Here is a 26,492-nt window from a genome sequence, read left to right as displayed (position 1 = left end):
AGTTGAAAGACACATTCAACAATGGAATGAAACGTTAAAGTTGTCCCAACTTTTTGTGAAATCCACTTCTGAACCTTCTAACCATATTATGCATTTCATAACAAACGGTTTCAAACGCTTTTCAAAGACCAACTCGCCCGATCCAAGACAACGTGTCCCTATAATTATAAGGGGATGCGTTTTTCTATTTAAAATATCAAGTAATAAACCTCATTAGGAAAATTGATAGAGTAGGCCTTATACACTTTTCCAATTATTTGTATGGGGGTTGAGCAATTATTATAGATTTGGTGACTATAACGGACGCACAACGCCCTCCTCTGCAACTTCGGAAAACAACATAAACTTCCGCTGCTGTTACTATATAGCGTACGCAGCACGTGGCTGCACCTATAATACGGTTATTGCAGTGCTATGCCACACCCATTATCCTTTACACATTATAGTGTGGGCCAACTGTAAAGCTTACTTGTGCTATAGCATTACTAGTGTAGGTTTTGCGAACTCATGACTTGTCAGAAAGATTGGATAATAATACACAGGCTACATAACTTCAGTCAAAATCAAGCTCAACGTTTATACTGATAATAATGTGCAAACATTGCAGGGACTGTTTTTCCATAATGACCTTAATTTGAAAAGATTTAAAGGCAGTGGACACTATTGGTAATTTCTGAAAATAATTATTATCATAAAACCTTTCTTGATTACAAGTAATGGGGAGAGGTTGATAGTATAAAACATTGTGAGAAACGGCTCCCTCTGAAGTGCCATAGTTTTCGAGAAAGAAGTAATTTTCAACGAATTTGATTTCGAGACCTCAAGTTTAGAACTTGAGGTCTCGAAATCAACCATCTAAACGCTCACAACTTCGTGTGGGAAGGGTTATTTTTCTTTCATTATTATCTCACAACTTCGATGACCGATTGAGCTCAAATTTTCACAGGTTTGTTATTTTATGCATATGTTGAGATACACTAACTGTGAAGGCTAGCCTTTGACAATTACCAATGTCCACTGCCTTTAAAGAAATATTGTTTGAAATACACTTTGTTATTGACACTTGTGTAAACACTTGACATTATTCAACATCACACTCCAGTCGCAAAGTATAGGCCTAGGCTACACATCAGCCGTAAGATTGTGTTTATTCCTTAACGGGTTTTGTGTCCCAAAACTTCGTCAATTAAAAGGTGATAAAAGCTAAATGTTATGACACTAGCATGCTTGATTAAACAGAAATTTTGTTTTGAGTAACATATTGTCTGCTATTTACACCGATTTGTGAAGCACTGTATACTCCGTACTTTCCCAAGTCCCTTTTCACTGAGTATACAGTGCTTCACACATCGGTGTATATGGGTAAAAACCAAAAAAAAAAATAAATAAAAAATAAATAATATTCTTTATCCCCGATGCAAATGTATCATCTATTATATTGTCTGCTATTAAACAAAATAATAATATATCTCGGACCCTATCACGGCTCTGTATAGTGAGGGATTCGGCACTTATTACAAATATTGTAATAACCCTGTAGTGTTTCTCGTTCAAATAGCAGGCACAATTTTGTACAGGTTTGCTCAGGCTTGCACGCTGCAGTTAAGTTCACTTATTATGCATACTTGGTTTCCTTTTCAGAAATATGTAAAAGCAAAAGTAATGGTCAATATTTATACAATACTATTCTAAAGCTACTCGCATCGTTTTTACACTCATCAATCCCCTGATTAACAATAATAATATACAGTGCTTAAATAGCGCTAAAAAGCCTGATCATAGCGATTTACAATGAAACATTACGAAAACATTTATATACACAAAAGTTGTGAAAAATAGACAAAGCAAAACACTAATAAATAATTAGCAAAGGAAAAAAAAAAAAAAACATAATTAACAGAACATTTGTGTTTTTAACTGGCGTTTAAATGTTAACCAAACAATCCAAAACCAGAAACATATAAACACCATTAACAAACATAAAACAGACAAATAAGAACCGATACTTAGAAGAACTACACGATTGAAATAAAGCGTGTATGTTTGCTGACACATTGCGCCCAAAAGGCATTATTTCAAGACTGATTTTGATTATTATAAGTTATTGAAACAATCACTTACAAAAAAGTCATTCGTGTGACATAATTTGGTTTAAACTGCAAAACAGGGGTATTAAGGTTGTCACCATGAGTGTTGTCACATTTCTATACATGTCCAACACCAATGTAATTGCGTTCACAAAATTTAGGTTTTTTTTAAACACACAATATCCGAGTATTATAAACAAAATCATTTTCATTACAGAGAAAAGGAACAAATACTAAACATGAAATAAAACTCCGAAAACACCACTTTCTGGTCAGTCTGTCAAGCCGTCGGTAGTAGGCCTGTACTTAAACTATTTAAATTATCTAATATTAGTTATCACTGTTATTTGTTTCTTGAGCGACGTTAATAAAACACTGCCAATAATGTACATTTTAGAAATTGAGTTGTTATTTGAGTTATTTATTGACGTTTTTTACCCAAACACAAACTAAACTTTATAGGCTCAATCAAAATCCCTTCCAAAACATAATTTTCCAAACTAAATACACCTGGGGCGACTATGTCAGGGGGCGACTTTGTTATGGGGCGATTTTGCTAGGGGCGACTTTGTTAGGGGCCACTGGGGCGACATTGTCAGTTGCGACTTTGAAAAGTCCCGGGGCGAGCCGGTCAGGGGCGACTTTGCTGGGGCGAGCTTGCAGGGTGCACCCCATTAAATAGTGACTGAATCAATGCGCCAAGCCTCATTGATAATTTTGTAAATGACAAACTTGAGGGCCTAAACTTTCAAAGATTGTTGAAATAATGGCCCATTATTGTATCCTGGGGCATACTAACTCACAATTTTGGGTGGTTTGGGTGAGCCACTCACCCGACAAAATGGTCCTCTTTAAGACTGAAGATTTCGGTCCCAATCAGGATCTTGCTTGAGGCTTACCTCTCCTGCATGGACACCAGATATGATAATTAACTTTATATTAAAGAGAAGCTCCATATTTGAAGTATGGCGTCATCAACTCGGTTTTGGATTTCGCACTTGAACAATTTTATCAGACATAGTCGCATTTCAGACCGTTTTAATTCGAATTTGACTTTAGAGCCTCTTTTTAAAACGCATGACTTCATACTTTACTTTTTTCTACTTCTTGTGTACTCTTCGAGCAGAACAGTGAACCGACGACTCGATACCCTTGATCACTGATATTCGAAGTCGTAGCTTCCTCTAGCTGGCAGATTTATCATGTCACGGCAACCTCCTCCTTCAGCGTTTCAAACAACTTCAATTTCTGACTGTTTCGCTCAGCGACCACAAGTGTGCCATTCCCAGTCACCCCGATGTCGATGACAGGCTGGGAGATGTAACCACTTGTCAAACACCCAATGAAGCTTCCACACGAAGTGTACTGGTGAATGTGGATCTCCTGAGCGCCCTCTATTGATACGGCCACGTAGATGATGTCCCGGCTGTCACGACAAAGGCCAGAGCAGATGACTGGAGCTTCCTTCTCACCTTCCGTCGTCGATCTTGCCACAGTCGGGTGGATGATCAAAGAGCTGACATCGTTGTCGTCCAAACACTCGACACGAGCTGGCCTCCTTGAAGCGACTAGGATGCGCCCTCTGGTGGTACATGCAAGGAAATCAGGTTTGATATCAACTGGTATCTTGCGGACAGTGGAGCCGTTGGACGTATCGAAAACGACAATCCCTTGCCAGTTAGAGTAGCTAATGATGATTTCTTGATTCCTGTAGTGTGCCATATTGACAGGGTTGCCAAGGTTGATTTGTGAGCCATCCTGCTCGACGGACGTCGGAATGGTATAACTTCTCAAAGTTGAAAGAGACTCTGATAACATACTAACAGATCCACTGCTTAATGCGCAAAAGGGAGTTCCGCCATTCCGAAATGTTGCTAGACAACCTGTTCAAAAAAGGAGAAAACTTTATCTCAACGTTTGTTTAGAGGCGAGAGATCAGTTGCACCAACAATCTATATTTAACCTTCATCCTTGCAAACAACTATTTTTGAACTTTTTGAAAGACAGGCAATGGGTTAAGCATAGCAAGACACCTCAACCTGAAACGCAAGGCTTGTAATGCCAACCATGAACTTCATTTTTTTTTTAATAATCTTTCTTCTTGTTAGCGCCTTGGGCCGGATGTGTTTTTGCGCATCAATGTCTTTATTATTATGATTAATATTTATCGTGACGGGGTACTAATGAATCAGGGTGAGCTTTAAACGGTTTGTTACATATTAAAAGAAAATGTGTAAAAAAAAATTTAAAAAAAATCCTCACCATATTGTTGACTGCTTTTTTGCTGTAAACCACCAGTAGTCAGATAGGTTTGTGATAAACCACCATAGTCCCGACCGCCGTGAGGATTTGAAACAGAAACGAGTATTACATTCGAGAAAGCTGCAGCCATACTTATTATGCTAGCACCGGTGATGATCTCCCTCGAAAAATTCCAAGTTGCTCCCAGAATCAGCTCGCCGAGTGCCGTGTTATCGCTACTCTTGAACACCATCTTTGAGTATCCAAGAGGTAGCCTAGGGGGGCTCTGTGCAAGAAGAACCCGCAGATGGCTGTCGACGACAAGGTGGAGATTAAGAAAATCCACGTTGGAGCTTGACTTTACAGCGTCAGAGGCTGTCTCCAGGGTCTGACGCATATTTGCGATCTCGGCATTCGCTATTTTAACGGCTTCCTTGATCATGGATGTCCGAAGTTTAAAAGTACCTTGGATTGACTTCAAAAAGTTGTCACAGTTGGTGGCCACTTTTGACCTGTCTTCCTCGTTGTCCTTTGCAGCCTCCGATTCAAGAATGACCTTAAGGTCCTTGAATTCATCGTGTGATTTACGTAGGGACTCGGCTGCTTTACCAACCGCAGCGAGAGAGCTGTCGAGCCCTGCAAACTTCTCATTAATTGTTTTAGAATACTTCTGTTTGTTTTCGTCCTTCATGGCACCATCCTTCATGGGTGGCAGCTCGGCAGCTTTTGTCTCACCAGTAGTGGCGAGGGACTTTTTAATCCTTATACCGGTTTTGTTCATTACCTTTGTTCGAAGCATCTGACGCTTGGCAATGTCGTTGGAAAAGTTCTCTTCTCTGTTCGCGATCTTGCCTGCTTCTTCAGTAGCTTGGTTGGTCACGAACTGACGAGTTAGGAGCATCGAACTCTCTAAATTCTTCGTCATCTTTGCTAACTCCGTGCTTGCTTCCAGATACCCTGCTAAATTCTCCTCAAATTTCTGAATGAACTCCTTCGTGTTTTTCCTGAAACGGTCAGCAGCCTCGTCCACGGTAGTGAATTTGTGTGCTGGATCACGGTGCTCAACAACGGTGCAGTCTCTACATATCAGCTGATTGCATGTCAGACAGTAGAACCTCTTCTTCTCTCCTCTGTGTTTGTCACAAGGTGGTTCGTCTTGAGCTTTGCTCCGGAGGCTCACTTTACCTGACCGTAGCGTGTCCAGCGCCACGATGCAGTGACCGGCTGTGGCAGAAATGCGTTGATGGATGGCTTGGCAACTTGTGCAGAGGAAGAACGGGCAGTCCATGCATCTGGACTTTGCCTTTTGCTGGTCGGTACACAGCTCACAAATCACCTTAGCCTTTGGCTGGGTGAGTTTCTCTTGGAGAGTGAAGTCTTCAACCATGCTGACGAGGTGAAAGTTGGTCTTGAGGCTAGCGACAATATCCGTGCCGGGAGCAAATGTCATTGTCTTACGGCAAACAGGACATTTGATGATCGAAGGATCTCCGGAAGACTTCTGGTATGTTGCGAGACATCTTTCGCAGAAGTTGTGGAGACACTCTAGAATTTTGGGTTCACTGTATCTCTCGTGGCAGATGATACATTCTAAGTGACTCTTGCTGATTTTGCTTAAAACAGCCGCAATTTCAGCATCGGATTTCTTGCCCGCCATTTTTCTGTCAACAAAATAAGACAAATGCCACATTTTCATAAAGACACCAAAATCACTATTCAGACGGCAAATAAAAAAAACAACCTGGACGATCACAACATGGTTGTCAGTGTATCTCTTCGAGTTTTCTGAACACCACATCTGATTGGCTGTACATAAACAGTAGGGTCTATGCTCAGCAGGCGTTTAAGCACACGTGTGTTAGCGCACTTGTTCAACGTAGGCGATACAATCGGAGACTTTCGCTAAGCAGACTCACTCCAAACTCCAGGGCCCGATTTAAAGCTGTTTACCCGTCAGCAAAACTGGTGCTTGCTGTAGCAGGAAAAAAAATGTGCGTAGAAGGAACGTTCACCATCTCAAGTACTCAACAAATTTCTAAGCGCGCACACGTTCAGCATGGATTTGTATTGTTGTGTCACCTGTGTGCTACTGCATTTTTACCCTTGCTTACGGTAAACAGCTTTTATGGAAGATAATTTTTGCTAGGGGACGCTCCGCCAGCACAAAACGGTGAAATTGGGCCCAGATTACAAAGTGTTTTGCTTAAAGGATTCGGGTACTTTTTCAAAATGTCCACAGATTTACGTTAAACTTACACGGTTTAAAGAAAATTATAGTAGAAAGCTTCCCTTCAAATATGACTTACTGAGGTGCTGTAGTCTTTGAGAAACAAGTAAACAAGTAGCAAAATAATTTTTGTATCAGTGAGATGAAAATTATTTTAGCATGTATTATTTGGGGCTTTTGAGCAAAATGTACAAACAATGTAAATTATATAGTCCGGTCAATCAGAAATACAGGCTTGACCTGGGAAAAGATTGAAACAAAATTTATTTCAACTGTTATAAGTTCTATAGACGCCCAAGTTTCAACATAGCCAAAAGGAATTAAAGAAAGAAAATAAGGGAACAGATAACAGTGATTCTGTTTAAAAATGCATCGACATCGAGGTCCGTATATGGTGATGGGGATGGTTTTGGGTCACCAGAATTAACAAAATATTATCATGTGACTCATTCCAGAATTTACACGAGCCTTAAGCAAAACTTACAAAGACCTTTATATAGGATTTGTTTATTATAAAAGACTACAGATGAAAAAAACCCAGGCCTATAAAAAATAAATCTCCCGCTTCTTAAAAAAAAGAAAAAGAGAAAACTAAGAGTATAAATTATCACGTACTCCGCCTTTGACATGAGCGTGTGGGGCTCAATACACAATAACGCTTCACTCGACTGCACTGACTGGTTCAACATTACATGGTGCTATCAGACTTGCTCAGCAACATTTAAATCCTGGTTTTTGACGGCCTAGGTTTCGACCAAGTTTAATTGGACAAAGATGAAGTGTTTGTCACACTAAAGGCTTTTGAACATAAAATGGGTGATTTGGTAAGCCCCAAAAATAAGATTATTCTCTGCCCAACTGGATATACAATTGCCTCTCACCAAATTTGGCCTCAATCACAACCAAAAGGAAAATATTCTAAGACCACTTGTAAGTTATTATCTTGATTGAAGGGGGGGGGAGGTGGATATGGTAAAAAAAAAAATCATTTCATAAGTATTGTTCTAAAATTACGCTTCAATACATGCTTTTAAATAGTACATCGCCGTGACTTATAATAACATTTCTTTTCGGATGATAATAAAAACACAAAATTGCCAGTTATAATGGCAATGAGGTGAGAATCAACTTTAAAAGTCTAATTCGTTTAAAAACACCTTGACATGCACCGTCATAGAAAGTATTCAAATTGAAAATAAAAATGTCATCAACAAGATGATAAATGTTTTCCATTCTTCCAGACAGACATTGAATATGTAAATTTGTCTGTCAAATTCAAGAAAATATAGTAGTTAATATTCCCTAAATGGTCCAATCACGTAGGCCTATTGATCCTATCTCATTAAATCAAAATAAGAACATGCACAAAATACTGTCACAACAAGGGTTTTACGTTTTACCTTTTTAATATGTAGGGCCTAACTGTCACAATTAACCAGAGTTTCATTCTTTCCACCGAATTTGAATGCCTTAACGTTTCTGCAAACGACAACTTGCTAGTTAAAGAAATCAGTTGCTCGCCCGAAAGACCTAAGAGGACAATGTTTATAAATTTCGATTTTTTTTTCCGAATTTGGTTTCGACCCGCATCCATCCCCAAATATCGACATTCTAGATTTTTCTTAACGGTCCAAAAGCGCCATGAGTGGTAATCACTCTTAAAATTAATGGCATTAAAAAAAAACGTTAAGTTGAAGCCAACTAAACGTCTTTCGATAATATAAAGCATTTTGAGAAACAAGTTTCGCCTACCTTTTGCGCTTTGAATCAATTACTTGTCCGCCCGGAACGTGTAGATCACTCTGCAACCAAACGCAGACAGAAAACCAGCCAGCAACTTCGATGCCGTGTGAAACACACTGATTTATTTATTCTCAACTAATAATTCAATGCTTCCTTGCTGAATTCACCCTTTGGTATTTCTCACATAAAACAATAAGTTGAGTACCTCTTGGCTCAAAGTCAAAAGAGCGCAAGTTTTCCCACGAACTTGTCTTTTGTTGTTTAGCCGTCGGTTACAGTAGTACAATGGGGCAAACATCCGGATCGAACCGGTTCTGCCAGGCACGCAACATTCCACAGCGTAAATAACCTGCGCAGTTTAGGCCAATTTGGTCGCTACTCCTTTAAAAGTTGAAAGACACATTCAACAATGGAATGAAACGTTATTGAGCTTGGGAATGTGACGTCACATGCAAGGGATCTATGGGCATTTTCAGCGACCCGACAAGCTTGAATGCGCGCGAACTTATAAAGTCCGTTTGATATATGGTTTGATTCCATGTTTTACGTCACCGTGATTCCATGTTTTACGTCACAGACACGAGATTTGGCACTCCCTTGGTTTGCCTTCACTGCTGACCGATAATTATCAAATAAAATTAAATCACAATACTACTGGTAAATACAATTTGCTATCCAAAACAAAAGGTTAACTTTACTTGAAAAGTTGTAATGTCTGGTGTATGGCATTTGTATTGCCAGGCCAGTGTATAAAAGGCATTCAATACGTGTTTGAAGTGGGCTTTATTGAAACAAATTTGGTTTTTTTTCTATCTGAGTTAAACATAGATTGCATACACTGAGCTATTTTCCTGGCTGTAGGCCTAACTCCCAGTTCCCATATTTTGTTACATAATTTTATAAAGATTGGGGAAAATAAATTAACGATATTACAAATCAACAGCATGATTTCACTGGCAATGTAAATTGGACTGAACAAAAACGCTTTGAAAAAGTTCAAAGTTTTATAAGATTTTTCACGGTGATTTAGTTTCTTTTCAACACCAGGAAAAAAACATTATCGAGTTATCAACATCATGATTTCACTGGCAATGTTAATTGGCCAGGGGTCGATTTCACAAAGCTAGTCCAAACCTATTTCTAGTCCTATTAAAAACTCAAGCAGTTAGTCCTATTAGGCCTTTATCATAATGTCTCTATCTTGGTCATGTTCCTCGTAGCGAATAACAATTATGAATGCTAATATTATAATCAGTTAATTAATAGGAACCAGACTAGTTTGTTTTTCCAGCCTCGGTTAGGTATAACATTGATATCAATTGGAGACATTCAAGATGGCTGTACCCTGATGAATGTCTACAGGGCGAGTAAAATTGTCCTATTCTCGAGAAGACTTGTCTCAACTCTTTGTGAAATCCACTCCTAAACAAAAATACCTTTACAAAGTTCAGTATTTCATGCAATTCTCATAGTTTGATTTAGTTTCTTTTCTTCACTGGAAAGAACATTATCAAGTTCAGTTTGAGTAGTCACTATGGATCGAAACAAAATTACAAATTTCGCAACGAAGTTAGTTTGATTATCAGAACTGGACTGAGTATGTTGTAACACCAGTATTGGCGGGTAGGAGGGTTTTACCAACGGCGATTATGGCAGGATCGTTTGGTAAGGAAGTATTGCCACACGCTGCCCATACGATAAGCTCCTTAAACGGGTGGTTTCCTGGCGTCGCCTGGTGGTGTGACGCACGCTGCTGGTGGTGGTGGTGATCGACGGTGCTCTGTCCGTTGTCTCGACAGGCATAAAGAACAGCGGGATCTTCCAGTAAAGTGCCGAACGCAGACTTGTTGTTGCTCCTCGAGAGCTGTTCCAACTTCATCTGGAACACGGCTGAGGGTGTTTCTTTGCCGCTGTTGAAGAGGTCTGACACGTTCTCGAGGCGGAACCAAGCCTTATTGGAAGAGTTGCGGTTCTTATTTGGCCACTGGGTGCGCTGGACGACTTCCCCTACCGTCAGTACGGCAGGGTCTCGTAGTAGCCTTTCCTTGAGGTTGGTGGTGCACTGACCTGTTTTCAGTAAAGCTGGCCACGCATCATTAATTTCAGTCGTGGAATTCAGGACCGAGTCTGTTTTCTCATTGAAGTTACATCCCCTAACTGGTATGCGTTGTCTAGTTAAATAACAAGGATTTTGTGGACGAAATGAGGAACCTTTAACATTTTCTTTCTCCCACATTCCTTCCCTCCGTGTGAAATTCTTGAAAAGTTTGTCACTTTGCACATTTTTGCAGGATGAATAAGGTTTGTCTTGAGTCAGGTTTTCCGTTAACCGTCTTGGTTTGGGTTTACGGCAATCACGAATGGTAGTGTTTTGGCGGAAAGTTGGACAGTAATCGTACTTGACTTTGGTTGTTAACGGCTGAAATAAAGGCCCGCGAATGTTGTCTTCACCAGTGGGACAGTCTTGGCTTGTGGTCAGAGAAGACCGGGAGGAGCACTCTGAGTCTGAATCATGAAAGTTCGGCGTGGTGGGTGCATTCACAAGGATACAGGAGACTTCCTCCGAACATTGACTTAGTCTTTGACTATCTGGCTGGGTATCTGGGAGAGCCTCTCCCCGGTTGGATCGACTTGATAGTGACTGGCTGGATGGGAGAGTTGTTTTTCTTTTCTTGCTGCGCCGTCTTTTTGGAAACACCTCCGGGGAACTGCCGTCGCTATCCCCATCGCTACTGGAGCTTCCATACCTCGTGCTGGCATCGCTCTTTAGGCTAGAGAAACTGGCACTCAGAGACCAGTTAAGCTTGGAAGAGGCACTGTCGGAGGCGTCAACCTCATCATCATCCTCGTCATCGGTGCTTGTGATGAATTTTGTCTGCGGGAAAAGCATCAACTGCTGGTCGCTGTTCAGCATCTGTGAGAGTGACTGTGGGCTGGAATCTGCTTCCTGGACCTGTACCGGAAGGCTGTATTCCAGTGTTTCCACACTGTCGACGGTCTTCCCGGTAGTGGACCGGGGGGAAATCTCATTCTGACCCGGGCCAAGGATCTCGAGTGCCAGGGTGTCCCGGAATGAGATAAGATCGTCCGTGAAGGATGAAATCTCGGCGTCAGAAGGAGATCGAAAGTTTGATGGGGACATTAGTCTGGGGTTGTGGGTAAAGCTTTCGGCTAGATTGAAGGACGCATTCCCGCTTTCCCATCCCATCACGTGCCGGCTGACTTGTAATGAGGAGTGAAGTTTTACATCAGCTGTAGAGGTAGATAAACGCAAAGAAATATTTGTTTGCTTATTTATATGATTTTCCCGTCAATCAAACTCGGTAAAATTTCACTACATAGGGGATATTAAAGGAACACGTTGCCTTGGATCGGACGAGTTGGTCAAAACAAAAGCGTTTGTAACCGTTTTTTAATAAAATGCATATGGTTGGAAAGATGTTTTAAAAGTAGAATACAATAATCCACACAAGTTTGCCTCGAAATTGCGTGGTCTTCCTTTTACTCTGCGAAATAACACGGTCGGCCATTTATGGGAGTCAAAATTTTGACCCCCATAAATGGCCGACGTGTTAGTCGACGAGGTAAAAGGAAAACCACGCAATTTCGAGGCATGTTTGTGTGGATCATTGTATTCCACTTTTATAACATCTTTCTACCCATATGTATTTTATAAAAAACGGTTACAAACGCTGTTCAAAGACCAACTCGACCGATCCAAGGCAACGTGTTCCTTTAAACACCAAGCTGGCAACAGCTAGTTTCATATAACATTGGTTAAATTGAAGTCTAATGACTATTCTTCTGCACAATTTTTTTATTAAAGAAATTGTGGCTCAATAGTTATTCTAGTCATTGTGATCATTATCAGTTAGCTTGGTAGGATTCGAACCCACAACATTTTGTAATTTAAGTCCTGCAGTCTAACCACTATGACCACGGTGATTTGTAAAATAATGATAAAACGTTAAAACCTCACTGGAACTGTTACTGTGGCCCTTGTGAATGACTTAAATACTAAACATTAGAGGTTTTAAATGCAATAATAATTGTAATACTCACGTTCTTGCACTTCGTTGTCCATTTTTCAGTTTTCTCAATCGAAATGAACACCGGACTAGCCAAAAAGAGTTCAATTGTGTCTGATATTGTTAGCCAAAATTTAACGCAAGTCGGTCAACGGTGTACCTGTAAATAGTGTGGCTACTCGTCTCGCATTCTTTTGTTTCTCATCATCATGTAAAGACACATGCGCGTGCCTGCGTTGCGTCCGCGCGTTTCTGCGTTGCGCCCAGCGTCCTCGCGCCGGCCTGACGAACTTAAACCAATGCGTCAGTTTTATTAAAGATACTATAGTATCTTGGTTTTATTTATAAGGGTAAAAAACAAAGGCAAATTCCGACCAAGAAGTTATGTCGTAGGCTAGGATTTGTGCCGTCTTGATGTTCAATGATTGTCTCATGAGGTTAAATGTTCATAATTCATCTTGAATTACATGTATGCTGCTGATAAGTTCCACGGAAGAAGAAGTTGAAGGGGAAACAAATCTTAACACTAAAATTCAAGACGTGTTCGTGCACTTGTTGGCCGAACACCTAAATTAAAAAGCAACCCATCCAGGATTTTAATCAGGGACCGGCCACCTCCACCAAAGTAGTTCTTCTCATTACACTGTGATCTGGTACATAGAAGTTGGGGTAGTCACCTTGTTACCGATCGATCGATCCAAAAGACCAATCGATGTACTGGTCGGCTTAATTGTCACTTTGGCGTTCTATACCATCTTTGATTTGTTTGTTTTGGTAGGCTAAAGTTCAATGAAAGAATTCATGTTTTTTCTTTTCAAGTTGAAAAATAGACCGCAGCTGTAGTTTCCTGTGGACAATGTCGCTGTCACCGTCAGTTTCACTGTCAACATTGCTGTTTTTATCGGTGCTTTTTAATGCAGGTAAGGACATGGCATACAACATTTTGTGCTAAGCAAGTAGGGTTGCATTTTCGTGTAATATCTGTCACAGCACAGTGTACACACAGTTACACCACACACAGCAGTGGTACAGTTAAAAAAAGTTATTATCAAAACCACGACACTATATACGACGCCTAGAGGATAACTTTCCGTATGGCGCCACCACTTTTTCACTCATTTTTACAAAAAGGGATATATCAATCAGGTAAATTAGATACTATATTATTTTATTTCGAATAAAAAGTGGTGGCGCCATACGGAAACTTTTCCCCTTCCAATTATACTTATGATAGGCATCCAGCTCTTTCTTGTTGACACTGTTTTGGCATTTACTACTTCACTTAGTGTGGGAGACTTGTGTTCCAATCATTAATGAATGATTCGCTGTGAAAAGAAGTTCCTTCTGCACCCAATGTTTTTTGTTGAGAGTAGGCTTGTACTATTTAAATAGTAGGAAATTGGTTTGCAGGACTAATCTTTCCAATAACTCAGTTGTTCAGCTGCTGTTTATGTAGTTTTATACTACTTCCTCAAGGAAATTGGCCTTGGAATTGTTTTTCCAAATTTAATAGTTGAGAGGGGCCTTCCAAAGCTTTCAATTTGTTAGGTTCATTGAATGTTGGTCATTTATTTCAGTAGATTCAATTCAACATGACAAAACGACATTTTTAATCTTCAAAACAAAGTTCAAATTCAATTAAAATGGCATGTCAACATTTTCAATTTCAATGTGGCGCTAGTTACTAGTTGCGATAACCTAACCCTCCTCCCAACGGCCGCAAGCCTCCGGCTCTGCTGTCAGGAGGAGGGTTACGTTATTGCAACTATGTGACTGCATAATATTTTTGAGTTGGTAAGAAATTAGACCATAAAATAAGATTGATGAAATACTGACTTTTATAGGAAAAAAAAAAAGTGGTGCCTGAATGACTACTGGGCACGTCTGTAGTGTTTACAAAAACAAAAAGATTGGGGGTTTTACCACTTACAGCTCCAGAGCAGGGGTGGCTACTCCAGGCCCGGGGTATGCCCGTTCGCCGGAATAGATCAGGGTTAAACGTTATTCCCCAGGGCTATTTAATTAAAGGGCTAGAGGTATGGAAGCTACAGGGTGGGGAAAGGGAGTTTATTTAGGATAGCAGCCTCACTTTTAAATCACCCATGAATGTAAACGAGAAATTTGTTTTTGAAACAACAAGGACACACATTTTTCCTTGGTAACGGGCACCCTATGATGAGAAAATTGTGAATTTCTACTGGAGCATTGCAAGGCGACCGTGGCACGGAGGCAACCGTCTCCGTTGCCTACTGTTAAGTATCAGGCCTGCAATGACCCCACAATGCATAACTGCCAATCTTTGACTTACGACTTGTTGTCTTCCTCTTTACTTCTCATACTGTGTGATATTATCGTCATTCTTGGTCCAGTCCATGCCGTCGATTCACCATCGGTTAGTGTCCTAGGTTTCAAGGAAGATACCAAGAGCTTCGTTCCCGCTCCCATCGCGTCTTCTGGGGATGCATCTCCATCGAGCTTGCATAGCACCTGGGATGCGTTTCATTTCCATAATGCGAGAGTTGATACCGCCTCGCTGTACGTCACTAACAATATGCCGAATGACGTGAAGTTATGGATGCAGTCGGATGAATGCTACAAGGTAATAGAATGATTTTAATAGGAAATTTTGACTCCCATGAATGGCCAACTGTGTTAGTTCACAAAGTAAAAGGAAAACCACGCAATTTCGAGGCAAATTTGTGTGGATCATTGTATTCTACTTTTAAACATCTTTCTAACCATATGCATTTTATTAAAAGAACTGTTGCAAATGCTTTTCAAAGACCACCTAGACCGATCCAAGGCAACGTTTCCTTTAAGTTTTTAAGTCTTTCTTAGATTCAAATATTTTAGTGAGAAATTACCTCTTTCTCGAAAACTACAATACTTCAAAGGGAGTAGTTTCTCACGAATGTTTTATATTATCAAGAGCTCTCTGTTATCATTACCAAGTAAGTTTTTATGCTAATGGTGTATATTCTTTGAAGTTGCAAGGAGCTTCTTGGAAATTTCTCATCCTTGTGTTTTGTAAAACACTGAAATATTTATCAGTAAACCGTTCTGTCTGATTAACTTTTCCGCAGTGTAAAATGATCGATATGGGATATGTGACGGGGAACACATCTAAGCTGCTACTGATGGACACTTGGTGGGGTGTTACTTTGGCAGTAACCCACAGGAATGTTGTGAGTTTCAACAAAAGCGCCGCACTCTGCAAGTAAGTATTCTGGTAATGAAATTCAGGGACCCTTACGCACAAAAACTTACTAAGCACAAAACAAATCTTGCTGTAACAGAAAATGGTTACCAGCCAAAATTCCATAAAGTTTACATTTTGTAACTGGTGCCCCACTAATTTTTTTGGCTTAGCAAAGAAATTTTCTAAGCATTTTTTTTTCCTGCTGAACAGCTTTATGGAATTAGGCCCTGGTGTTTTGCTGTCAATTTTTGCTTAGAAAATAAATTAAGCTCAGTGGCATTTTCTGCCAGACTGTTCTATGAAATTGGGAACCCGATGCGTTGATTTTGTTCTTTGTCTTTTATTTCGTTTTGTCTAGCCCAGACAAGTACCCGTATCATTTTGGAGAGAACGGGAACTACTCTTTCTTCATAAATCTGAACAAGACGGCAGAATCTGACATGGACGTCTGCTTCATGGTCATAAATAAACAGCCTGACAACGCATATACTCGTAAGTAACAGTTGATCAGAGGCCTTTCCTAAAGCACTAGGGGGCAGCACATCCCTTCCGTGGCAAATAAACCAAAATCAAAAATTTGGTTTTTTTTTATGTAAGATAATTTCTTTGTACATTGAGGGGGCGTTTGAATAGAGCTTGAATGATGGATGCATTGTGCAAGCGGGCAACACAAACTATGATATCATGTGATAAATGCATCTACACAGTACACAGTCAACCCTCCTACTGTCTGACCATTCAATGTTATCCACTTTGGTTTTTGAATGATAGAAGCACTGTGCCAGCCTGCAATATATGACAATTGGTGAATGGATCTTTACAATACAACTAGTCTCCCAATGCTATCTTTTGTTTATTGTTTTTGTAGCTATTTATGTTGCAATCGGAGTTTACGCATTTCTGGCTGTGGTGTACGGAATACTGAACTTTGCATACATGTAAGTAAAAACCTACACTGTGTAGTTGGCAAGGACATGAAAGGCTTCAAGGAAAGACCCTTGATCAGGTTTGTGATCTGTCGGTATTTTCCTGATTAAAGGAACACGTTGCCTTGGACCGGACGAGTTGGTCAAAACAAAAGCGTTTGTAACCGTTTTTTATAAAATGCATATGGTTGGAAAGATGTTTTAAAAGTAGAATACAATGATCCACACAAGTTTGCCTCGAAATTGCGTGGTTTTCCTTCTACTGTGCGAACTAACATGGTCGGCCATTTATGGGAGTCAAAATTTTGACCCCCATAAATGGCCGACGTGTTAGTCGACGAGGTAAAAGGAAAACCACGCAATTTCGAGGCATGTTTGTGTGGATCATTGTATTCTACTTTTACAACATCTTTCTACCTATATGCATTTTATAAAAAACGGTTACAAACGCTTTTCAAAGACCAACTCGACCGATCCAAGGCAACGTGTTCCTTTAAAGGTTGGACAAAGAAAATTAGATTAGAGCTATCTAACCCTTACGTTTGCGGTCTCCCTATTTTGTCAACATCTTTGTTTGGGGGTGCCAGTCAGAAGCCATTCAACCTGTATTAAGGACTGGGAATTATATGCCCCTGGCCAGGATGCCAGACCATCGCGGGTTACTCCCCAGCTCTCGCCAGTACCGATTTGTACTCCTGGGTGGAGAGAAGCAATTATGATAAAGTGCCTTGCTCAAGGACACAAGTGTCGTGACTGACCACCAGGCCAGGATTCGAACCCACCGCCCTAATCCTCTTGGTCACGACAACAACCCACCCTTCCAAGAGTTGAACTTATGCATTAAAATGTCAAACGCCGAAATTAAATGTTTATTGGTGTGCCCTTTTTTGTTGGCAGGTCGGGTGCTTTTAGCAGTGTATCCAACTGGTGCGCAACAGAAAGAGTCGTCAACAACGTAAGTGTTATAAAGTTTGAAAGTATGGAATTGGTAAATCAAATTGACCTGTTGCATTCATAAAGCTCGCTTATTGCAAAGTTCATACAGTACCAATCCACTCTCGCAATAAGTGTTCTGGGTTCTTTTATGTTCACTACCAATCGTAGTTCACAGGTCCTACGGCTTAATGTTCCCTCTGAAGGACAAAGCATTTATGGTAAAGTGTCTTGCTCAAGGACACCATGACCGGGACTTAAACCAGCACTCTGCTGATCAGAAACACCAGAGTTTGAGTGCTCTGAATGGTTTGGCCGTGATCGCTACACTTGATTGCAAGGATGGAGTAGGTTTTGTTGCAGTGAAGTTAAAAATATTTTCCTGTTTCTCATCAATCCCTCAACAAATCAAGTCTACATAAGCGACGTTCAAAACCATTGATATATCATCATACCTGTAAGTTATGTCAATCCAATGTTGTTGTTGTTGTTGTTGACTTTTCAGGATCTTGGTGCCCCACCCTCTAGGCAACCAGTGACCAATCAGCTGAACTTCAACAACGAGCGCAAACGACCGAAGCGACTCAAATCCCTGGATACATTCAGAGGGTAAAAAGAAAATTTTAAATATAAACAAAAATCTTGACAGAACTGACAACCTCATAAATAGTTTGTGAATTGTCTATACAATTTTGTTTTGTCAATGTCATTGGCAGTTACTATTCCCACAGTGTTTTAGAAAGATAGAAGGAACAAAATGCAGGTGAAAAAACTATTGTTTTAAAATTGGTTTATTGTTTTTTTTGGGGCTAAGAAAATTTACTGTATATGCAATAACAAATTGTTCTATTTGTATTCCTTCTGAGACAGCATTGCCATTGTCATCATGATTTTTGTCAACCATGGCGGGGGCAGTTATTGGTTCTTCAAACACGCACGTTGGAACGGTGAGAACATTTTGCTTTCAGTCGTTAGGGCCGAATCTCATGGGGCTGCTTACGTGGAAGGTAAATTTAAACTGAAGCATCCGAACAATATGGGATGCAGAGACCAAATTTGTTTCATTTGTTTCTTTAGGATTGTTAAACCTCTGAAGTCCTTTATCTTTTCTCACATTGTGGTTTTATCTTTCTCCTTTGCTATTTTCAGGGTTAACTGTTGCAGATCTTGTGTTTCCTTGGTAAGTGTTTTTGTTATTTTGCATTCACTCTACACTAAAGCAATAGCCTATAGTACTTTTTCTTTTTTTTCTTTTTGTTAATCTTTCCATCAAGGGAAATCTTCAAACTCCCACAATTGGGGAATAACACCAAGCTGGCAATAGCCAATCTCTCTCATACAAACAGTGGTTTAACGCCTGTGATAATGAATTGCACAAATCAAGAAATTGTGGTTCAGTAACTAGGCAACAATACTTATTCTAGTCATTGTGAAATCATCGGTTAGCTTAGTAGGATTTGAACCCACAACCTTGTGATTGCAAGCCCTTGGCATTGGACCACGGTGACCACTTTTTGTAACAGAAGAATGTGTCGTCACAGGAATGGTTGGGAACCATTTCCTTAAGAGTATGCAGCCCCGGCTGCAAAAGAACAACTCTAGGAGTGTTCAGCCCCGGCAGCAAGAAACCAACTCCTAAGGAGTATGCAGCTCCGGCAGCAAAAACCAACTCATTAATAGTATGCAGCTCCGGCAGCAACAAACCAACTCCTTAGGAGTATTCAGCCCCCGCAGCAAAAACCAACTCCTTAGGAGTATGCAGCTCCAGCAGCAAGAACCAACTCCTTAGGAGTATGCAGCTCCGGCAGCAAAAACCAACTCTAGGAGTATTCAGCCCCGGCAGCAAGAAACCAACTCCTTAGGAGTATGCAGCTCCGGCAGCAAAAACCAACTCATTAGGAGTATGCAGCTCCGGCAGCAACAAACCAACTCCTTAGGAGTATTCAGCCCCTGCAGCAAAAACCAACTCCTTAGGAGTATGCAGCTCCGGCAGCAAAAACCAACTCTAGGAGTATTCAGCCCCGGCAGCAAGAAACCAACTCCTTAGGAGTATGCAGCTCCGGCAGCAACAAACCAACTCCTTAGGAGTATGCAGCTCCGGCAGCAAAAACCAACTCCTTAGGAGTATTCAGCCCCCGCAGCAAAAACCAACTCCTTAGGAGTATGCAGCTCCGGCAGCAACAAACCAACTCCTTAGGAGTATGCAGCTCCGGCAGCAAAAACCAACTCCTTAGGAGTATTCAGCCCCCGCAGCAAGAAACCAACTCTTTAGGAGTATGCAGCCCCGGCAGCAAGAAACCAACTCCTTAGGAGTATGCAGCCCCGGCATAAACTCTAACTAAAACTGAGTTTCTTTATTGTCCGTCTAGGTTTGTGTTCATCATGGGAACATCCATGGCGTTATCCTTCAGCGGTCTGATCCGACACAATGTATCTCGCGCCTCCATAGTCAAGAAAATTATTCGAAGGACAGTCATTCTCTTTGCTCTTGGGATAATGCTAGACGGTAAGTCTGGGGGTTTTAATGATAGGGAGGTGGTTTAGCTGCACATTACGCGAGCAAAAACGTGAACATGATCGTCAGAAGCTTGTGTCGTTTCTAGGTGACGTCACCACTTTGGGCTCATTTCATGCTCACATATGACGTCTGCCATGCGTACCTGACGTGAGAAATAATAACTTCACGTATGCTTAAAACGTGAGACTTTTATAACAAAATATTCTGACGTTCACCTTCATGTTTTTGCGCGCGTAACGTGCAGCTAAACCTCCCTAATAATAACTTTTGATTTGTTTAGCTTGAGTATTTTGTAAATGCTTTCACTGCATACATATAAAATATTTCAAAACGCATCTAGCCTTCCAAACTACAGTGGATGATATTTAATTGTCAGACAGTAGAATAATTAAGTGTTATGAAATACTCACCGATTTCCGTTTCAAATTGATTGTTGTAGGAGGCTTGGAACTCAATACTTTCCGTGTGCCTGGCGTTCTGCAGCGATTTGCCGTGTCCTACTTCGTCGTCGCAATGCTTCACTTGATTTCAGCAAAGCCAACCTTGGAAGAGTACCGCGTCTCTGTAAGTCTATGAACCAAAGAGGAAAACAAAAACACAGTTTGAAGGCTACAGGCTGTTCGTTGTAACTTGGTCATTTGTTTTCTCCCTTTTCACTGAGGGGGGGGGGGGGTTGACACGGTTAAACTGTAGGGAATTTCTTTCAAATAAAACGCTATTTTCAAGCAAAGTATTTGTTTTCCCATTGACTTGCAATTATTAAGGCAAGATAAATTATTACCATCTTCCTTTTCCACTTTCATTATTTTCTTGCAACTTCGATGACCAATTGAGCCCTAAATTTCACAGTTTTGTTATTTTATGCATGTTTGGTTAATACACCAAGTGGGTAAACTGGTCATTGACAATTACCAAAGGTGTCGCCTTCAAAAGGTTAAGCACTCCTCCACCAAACTGCCCATGGTGTATTTGACAATTACCAAGAATGTACACCTTTTGAATATTATTGATGCTTCTACTTTTTTGTTTCTTTGCCTTTTTCTTCCTACACAGAACAAATATCACCAAATGTTCCGAGACCTTGTTGACTATTGGTACGAGTGGCTGTTCATAACATCCCTGATGATCCTGTACGTCTTTCTGGTTTTCTTTTTACCCGTTCCTGGCTGTCCAACGTAAGTAAAGATCAAGTCAAGCATTTCAGATTTTTTGTCCCTTGAAAAAAATCAGAAAAATTGCGATTGGATAGCCTGAGAAGTGTGATACAGCCTACACCAAATGTTCATGTGGGTTGACGGCCTTAAGGTTCTGGTCAGCTGTTCCTCCTTGCCACTCACTGGCTTGGATTTTTATTCAATTTTTGAATATTTGTATATATTTTTAAATTTCTCATTCTGTTCTATTTTTTTGTTTATAGGACTGTATTTTTTGTATTCCTCAAAGTGTTTTGCCAGTGTGAAGTGTAAAAAAAAATATTTTGATAAAATAAATTAATAAAATTTGTTCGCTCGTTTGGGCTTCCCAGTGGCTACTTTGGACCAGGAGGCCCTCTTGTGGGGGAAAACGGTGAGTTGACAAACTGCACGGGAGGAGCTACGGGCTACATCGACAGGTGGATTCTTGGTGAGAACCATCTTTACTCGCATCCAACGTGTCAGAAGGTGTATCACACCACGTTGAACTATGACCCCGAGGGAATCCTGGGTTCGATTCCATCAATCTTCATTACCTTTCTTGGACTACAGGTAAATAAACCATCTTGAACCCAATTTCATAGAGCTGCTAAGCACAACAATATGCTTTGCATGAAATTTTTGCCTTGATAAAAACAGGATTGCCACGCGATTTTCAGGATAAGCAAACAACAGCTGAATACCAGAAACGAAACCTCAAGAACACAACCACCTTTTAAAAAATGAAATTTTCACAGATTCATTTTACATACAACTACTTTTATATAGGATTAAAACAATCCAAATGTTTCAAAAACCAAAGGTATACTTTGCCTTTTTAAGGGACAAAAAATGAACTATAATAATGTAATTTTTTAAATAATGTATTTTTTTGGACAGGCCGGCAAGATTTTGCTTCTTCATCAGTTCCATGGCAGTAGGATCAAGCGACTTCTACTCTGGAGTCTAATTACCGTGAGTTTACCGCTCTTTACCGCCACCTTTACTGCGGTCTTACCGAAGTTGTAAATGGTTTACCGGAGATGTGTATGTCATGGCCGAGTGACACATGACACATGTTTCCTTTAGCAAGATGCTTTACTATGACCTCGCCTCACCCAGGGGTATAAAATGAGTAACTGTAAGGGTAGATGTTTGAAAAACGGTAGATGTTTGAAAAAACCTTTTGAGCACCACAGCAGCCCAGGGCTGTATACTCCCCAGGGAGCGGGGAAAGATTACAGGAATGTTTTTAACCCAATGACCAGGGCACTAATGTAAAGCGCGTCAGCTTGGGGAATTCGAACCCACACCCTTGTAATTGCAAGTCCTGCAGTTTAACCACTGGACCACAATGACACTGAATAGTTGGTATGACACTGCTCTAGAATTGCAAAGGTCATTGGTTTGAATCCCACCCAAGTAATATGCAGGTGATTTCTTCACAGAACTCGGGTAAGTACTGAGTATACAGCGCTAACACATATCGGTGTGGGTAACAAAATGAATAAGACACTAAATCAGTGGTAATTCACTTAAACCTCTGCATACTAGTAGTAAAATTAATAAAAACTTAACATTGCTATTGTTATTATCATAACTGAATTTCAAACATGTTTTTTTTCCTACTTATAATTTCAGGGTGGACCAGCCATTTTGTTGTGTGAGGCATCAAAAGAAGATGGATGGATCCCGGTCAGCAAAAACCTCTGGTGAGAAAAATGTGTTCTTCACCAGAATCTTAACTTTGTCCATTTTGATGTCCAAACTCTTACAATCTGGCGTTTGAAATTCTTGTTCACAAACAAAACTACCACAAGATACATTTTGTTGGTTGCCATTAATTACTATCAGCAATGATTGGTTTGTAAACAAATTTATGAACCTGAAATCCTAAGGAGAAAAAAACATTTGGAAAGAAACGAAAGGGTTACATTTTCATGCCAAATTTCTCTGCAGGAAAATAAATAAATAAAGTAAAACAATTAAATTGGGATTGAATAAAACTTGTTTTTAAAGAGCAGAATCTAAAGCTAAAAAATATATAGCCATATGTTGGCGTTCTCCCTATTTGTCAATATCTTTGTTCGGGGGTACCTGTCGGAAGCCATACAATCATAAACTGCCAAGTTTTTTATATAACCTGGGTAGTGGCAGGAGGGGGATCACCTTGTGTCGGTACATGTGATACTCATAGAGTTTCCCTTGTGATTTATTATATATAAATAAATAAACGTAAGAATAAACAAGATGATTTATTTGTCAACAGGTCCTTGTCATTTGTTTTGGCTCTTGCCGGCACGTCATTCTTATTGCTGACGTTTTGTTACATCGTCATCGACATGAAACAGTGGTGGTCTGGGGTGCCATTCTTCTTCGCTGGTTAGTAGTGCCACATATTATTGCATTTTTGTTTGTTTTTTATCTTTCTGTAATAAAAGCGAAGGGATCCATTTGGCGCGCCTTTGAAGCAAAGTTAGTAACTTAATTTGGTCAAAACAGGCATGATATTCTTCATACTTTACTCTGATTTCCTATATGTTGTCCCTTGCTAAAATCTGAATAATTGTGATTAAACAGCCTGGAATGTCTACTAAAGCCTACACTTTGTGTAAATGTAGGTCAGCCTTCGTACTCAAAAAAAAATTCCTACAATTTTCCAAGGACCAAATATCATAAGGCCAGATCTTTCATAATGGTAAATACACGACTTGAACCACACAGAAAGATTTTTCTCACAGAAATTTTCATATGCGACTCTCATTGTACATGTTTCCTGAAAATGGTGCCTTTAAATCAGCATTACATTATGATCAGCAAACTATGACCATACCTTGTGTAGCTGTCTATTTCCACTTTTAGTTTGGATTCGGTTTTGGTTTTGGTTTTGTGGTTTTGTTTGCAAACCGTGCAAAGTTTTTATGGTTGTGTTTTCATTCCAAAGTAAACACCACTTCTTTTCCCTGTTTTCATTAGGTATGAACCCCATCACACTGTACTGCGGTCACGAAATCTTGATGGGACATTTCCCGTTCAGCTGGAGCCCTGTGTACGGCACTCACGCCGAGTTACTCTCCATGAGTCTACTGTGCTCTTCACTCTGGGTCTGCATCGCTTACTACATGTTCAAGATTAACTTCTTCGTCAAGATTTAGGTGGACGACTAAAACTGTGGCGTTGCCTTTACTCGGGCAACCAATCAACAACCTCGTTCTTAGTGATGTACGATCTCGCCGCACCATTTTTTCAAAAAAATTCTGTATTGTTTTTCATTTTTGTTGTTAATTGTTGCAATAATTCAGCATTTGTCTGCTTAGGACAGTTTTGTTATAAACCATAAGAACACTTACTGTGTAATACATAAAAGGCTATACTTAAATTCTGAAAGAAATTGTGAGAACAATTGTGTATTTGAATTTGTTTTTGTATTTTTAACACTGCATATTTTGTATTGATGAATTGGTATTATTATAGTATTATATATTTCTGGTAATGAACCGAAAGATGCCTATTTAAGTGAACTATTCTATGTAGTTTGGCAAGCCTGAGGAAACCTTAAAACAAAGGTGATTGCTAGTGACACAGAAACACCAGGGTAAAAGCTCTGGCTGACTGTAAATCCTTCGTAAATGTAGAAGAATGACTCATAAATTTATAGTGGTTTGATTATTCGGCTGAGTAAGACTAAAAGAGCCTTCTCTATACACACATGTACCACAGACTGCCACGAAGTACCATACCTTCCAGGCAAGCATTGAGTGCACAGGGGTGGATTTCACAAAGAGTTAGGACTAGTCTTATCTCGAGTTAGGACCAGTTACTCGTCCTAACTTGGGACTACCCATGCAATTTGTGTATCTCCTAGGACTAGTCCTAAGTTAGGACTAGTCCTTACTCTTTGTGAAATATGGTGAAATCGACCCCAGGTTTCTTCTGTTTGTACATCTGGGCCCAATTCATAGAGCTGCTAAGCACAAAAATCTGCTTAGCATGAAATTTTTGCCTTGATAAAAACAGGATTAGACCTACCAACAAAATTTCCATGTGATTTTCAGGATGAGCAAACATCACCTGAATACCAGTGTCAAGCAATATGCAACAAAAGGAAATTTGGTTGGTTAACCTGTTTTTATCAGAAATTTCATGCTAGGCAAATATTTGTGTTTAAATTAGCAGCTCTATGAAATAGGGCCCTGGTAACCAATTACATGGAGATAACAGGTGGAGTTGTTTGATGAAAAGGGTGTATTAATTGAGCCTCTTTCTTTAATGGAGCTTCCCGTAATGTGCAGATTCCTTAAAAATTTTAGAACTGCTTCCTGTGTAGAAAAATGAGGAGGGAAAGTTTTGTCTTGCCATTCTTTATAACTATCATTTCGCAAAGACGGTCGAGTTTCTGTCAGAAATGCTGTAGCCTTAAATGATTAAATGATGACTGTCCAATTGTAGTAGATGCGCATGCATGTGCTAACTTAGTAAAAAATAAAACAATATAGTGACATTTATGCTAAAAAGACCCATTATTATGAAAGATCAGTATGATGGAAAAGGGACAAGTAAACCGGGTTGGGCACTTTTGGCTTTAAAAAGCATTTGTTATGAAATAATATAGTAGTACAAATTTGTTTAAAATAGGATGTAATGATTCACCCAACTGACCCTTGAAACTGTGTGGTTTTACATTTACTTTATGAACTAATGGGGTCCACCATGTTGTAGAGTAAAAAAATGTGATTCCACAAAATGGTGGACAGTATTACAGTTACATGTACGTATAGTTCAGACGGTAAAAGGAGGGATAGTTATGTGAATCATTATACTTTTAAAACATCATTTTTTCAACCATATTAATTTTATGACAAATGCTTTTATACCCCAAATCCTTACAAAGGCAACGTTTTGCTTATTTTGTTATTTTACAAAATGGGATCAGATTGTAACCGATACCTTGACAATGTCATCACAATTGGAATTTGGTATCGATGGCGAGCTTAAATTAAAGTAATTTATTTTTTAATATAAAATTAGTTTTATCTAAGAATATTGATTAAACTCGGCAAAATAAAAAATAAAACTACAATTTAAAAGTATTTTTCTGAGTGACATTAGTCTTGAATTAAAAGTGCTGTAGCTGTATTAATGATACAATTTAAATTGAGCATGTTTACGAAGCCAAAATTGAAGACAAAGAGTTCAATTTTTCGATACGTGAAAAAAATAATAGTTTTCAACTGTGTTTGTTTACAGTCCTTTATTTTTTATTTTTTGCGCGCCTCATACCCTCACACAGAACAATACACGCACCCAAATGCGCATTGTGCATTTAATTCAACTTCGTTTCCAGGAGGCGTAAGCAGCGTCGATCTCTCGAGTTAGTCACAGGTGACACAATGCACAAAGTTGAAACTCCGTGAAAAC

General features: G+C 39.8%; 3 protein-coding genes across 4 annotated transcripts; 1 reads left to right on the top strand and 2 right to left on the bottom strand.

The window, feature by feature from the left end:
* Positions 1 to 1,904: 1,904 nt before the first annotated feature.
* Positions 1,905 to 8,406, bottom strand: LOC139952937 (uncharacterized). The gene is made up of 3 exons (XM_071952274.1): positions 8,308 to 8,406; positions 4,350 to 5,989; positions 1,905 to 3,970 (listed from the first exon to the last, which is right to left on the bottom strand). Exons 2-3 carry the CDS (start codon positions 5,983 to 5,985, stop codon positions 3,288 to 3,290), a joined length of 2,319 nt encoding a protein of 772 aa, XP_071808375.1. The 5' UTR covers positions 5,986 to 5,989; positions 8,308 to 8,406; the 3' UTR covers positions 1,905 to 3,287.
* A 242-nt stretch (positions 8,407 to 8,648) lies between these two features.
* Positions 8,649 to 12,495, bottom strand: LOC139952939 (uncharacterized). The gene is made up of 2 exons (XM_071952276.1): positions 12,361 to 12,495; positions 8,649 to 11,550 (listed from the first exon to the last, which is right to left on the bottom strand). Exons 1-2 carry the CDS (start codon positions 12,380 to 12,382, stop codon positions 9,881 to 9,883), a joined length of 1,692 nt encoding a protein of 563 aa, XP_071808377.1. The 5' UTR covers positions 12,383 to 12,495; the 3' UTR covers positions 8,649 to 9,880.
* A 194-nt stretch (positions 12,496 to 12,689) lies between these two features.
* Positions 12,690 to 26,147, top strand: LOC139953167 (heparan-alpha-glucosaminide N-acetyltransferase-like). Of its 2 annotated transcripts, XM_071952595.1 has the most exons (18): positions 12,690 to 12,763; positions 13,146 to 13,246; positions 14,696 to 14,925; positions 15,410 to 15,543; positions 15,884 to 16,017; positions 16,394 to 16,463; positions 17,349 to 17,406; positions 17,890 to 17,993; positions 18,255 to 18,331; positions 18,534 to 18,564; positions 19,754 to 19,890; positions 20,342 to 20,466; positions 20,956 to 21,077; positions 21,428 to 21,647; positions 21,975 to 22,049; positions 22,716 to 22,786; positions 23,344 to 23,456; positions 24,051 to 26,147. In XM_071952595.1, exons 2-18 carry the CDS (start codon positions 13,183 to 13,185, stop codon positions 24,227 to 24,229), a joined length of 1,944 nt encoding a protein of 647 aa, XP_071808696.1. In that variant the 5' UTR covers positions 12,690 to 12,763; positions 13,146 to 13,182; the 3' UTR covers positions 24,230 to 26,147. The 2 variants fall into 2 exon arrangements, with proteins under 2 accessions (XP_071808696.1, XP_071808695.1); XM_071952594.1 differs by lacking the exon at positions 12,690 to 12,763 and having other exon boundaries at positions 13,101 to 13,246.
* Positions 26,148 to 26,492: the final 345 nt, after the last annotated feature.

The sequence above is a fragment of the Asterias amurensis genome, chromosome 21, assembly GCF_032118995.1.
Source record: "Asterias amurensis chromosome 21, ASM3211899v1".
Classification (NCBI taxonomy): domain Eukaryota; kingdom Metazoa; phylum Echinodermata; class Asteroidea; order Forcipulatida; family Asteriidae; genus Asterias; species Asterias amurensis.
The sequence above is the reverse complement of the archived record's forward strand: the minus strand, read 5'-3'. Positions and strand labels throughout refer to the sequence as shown.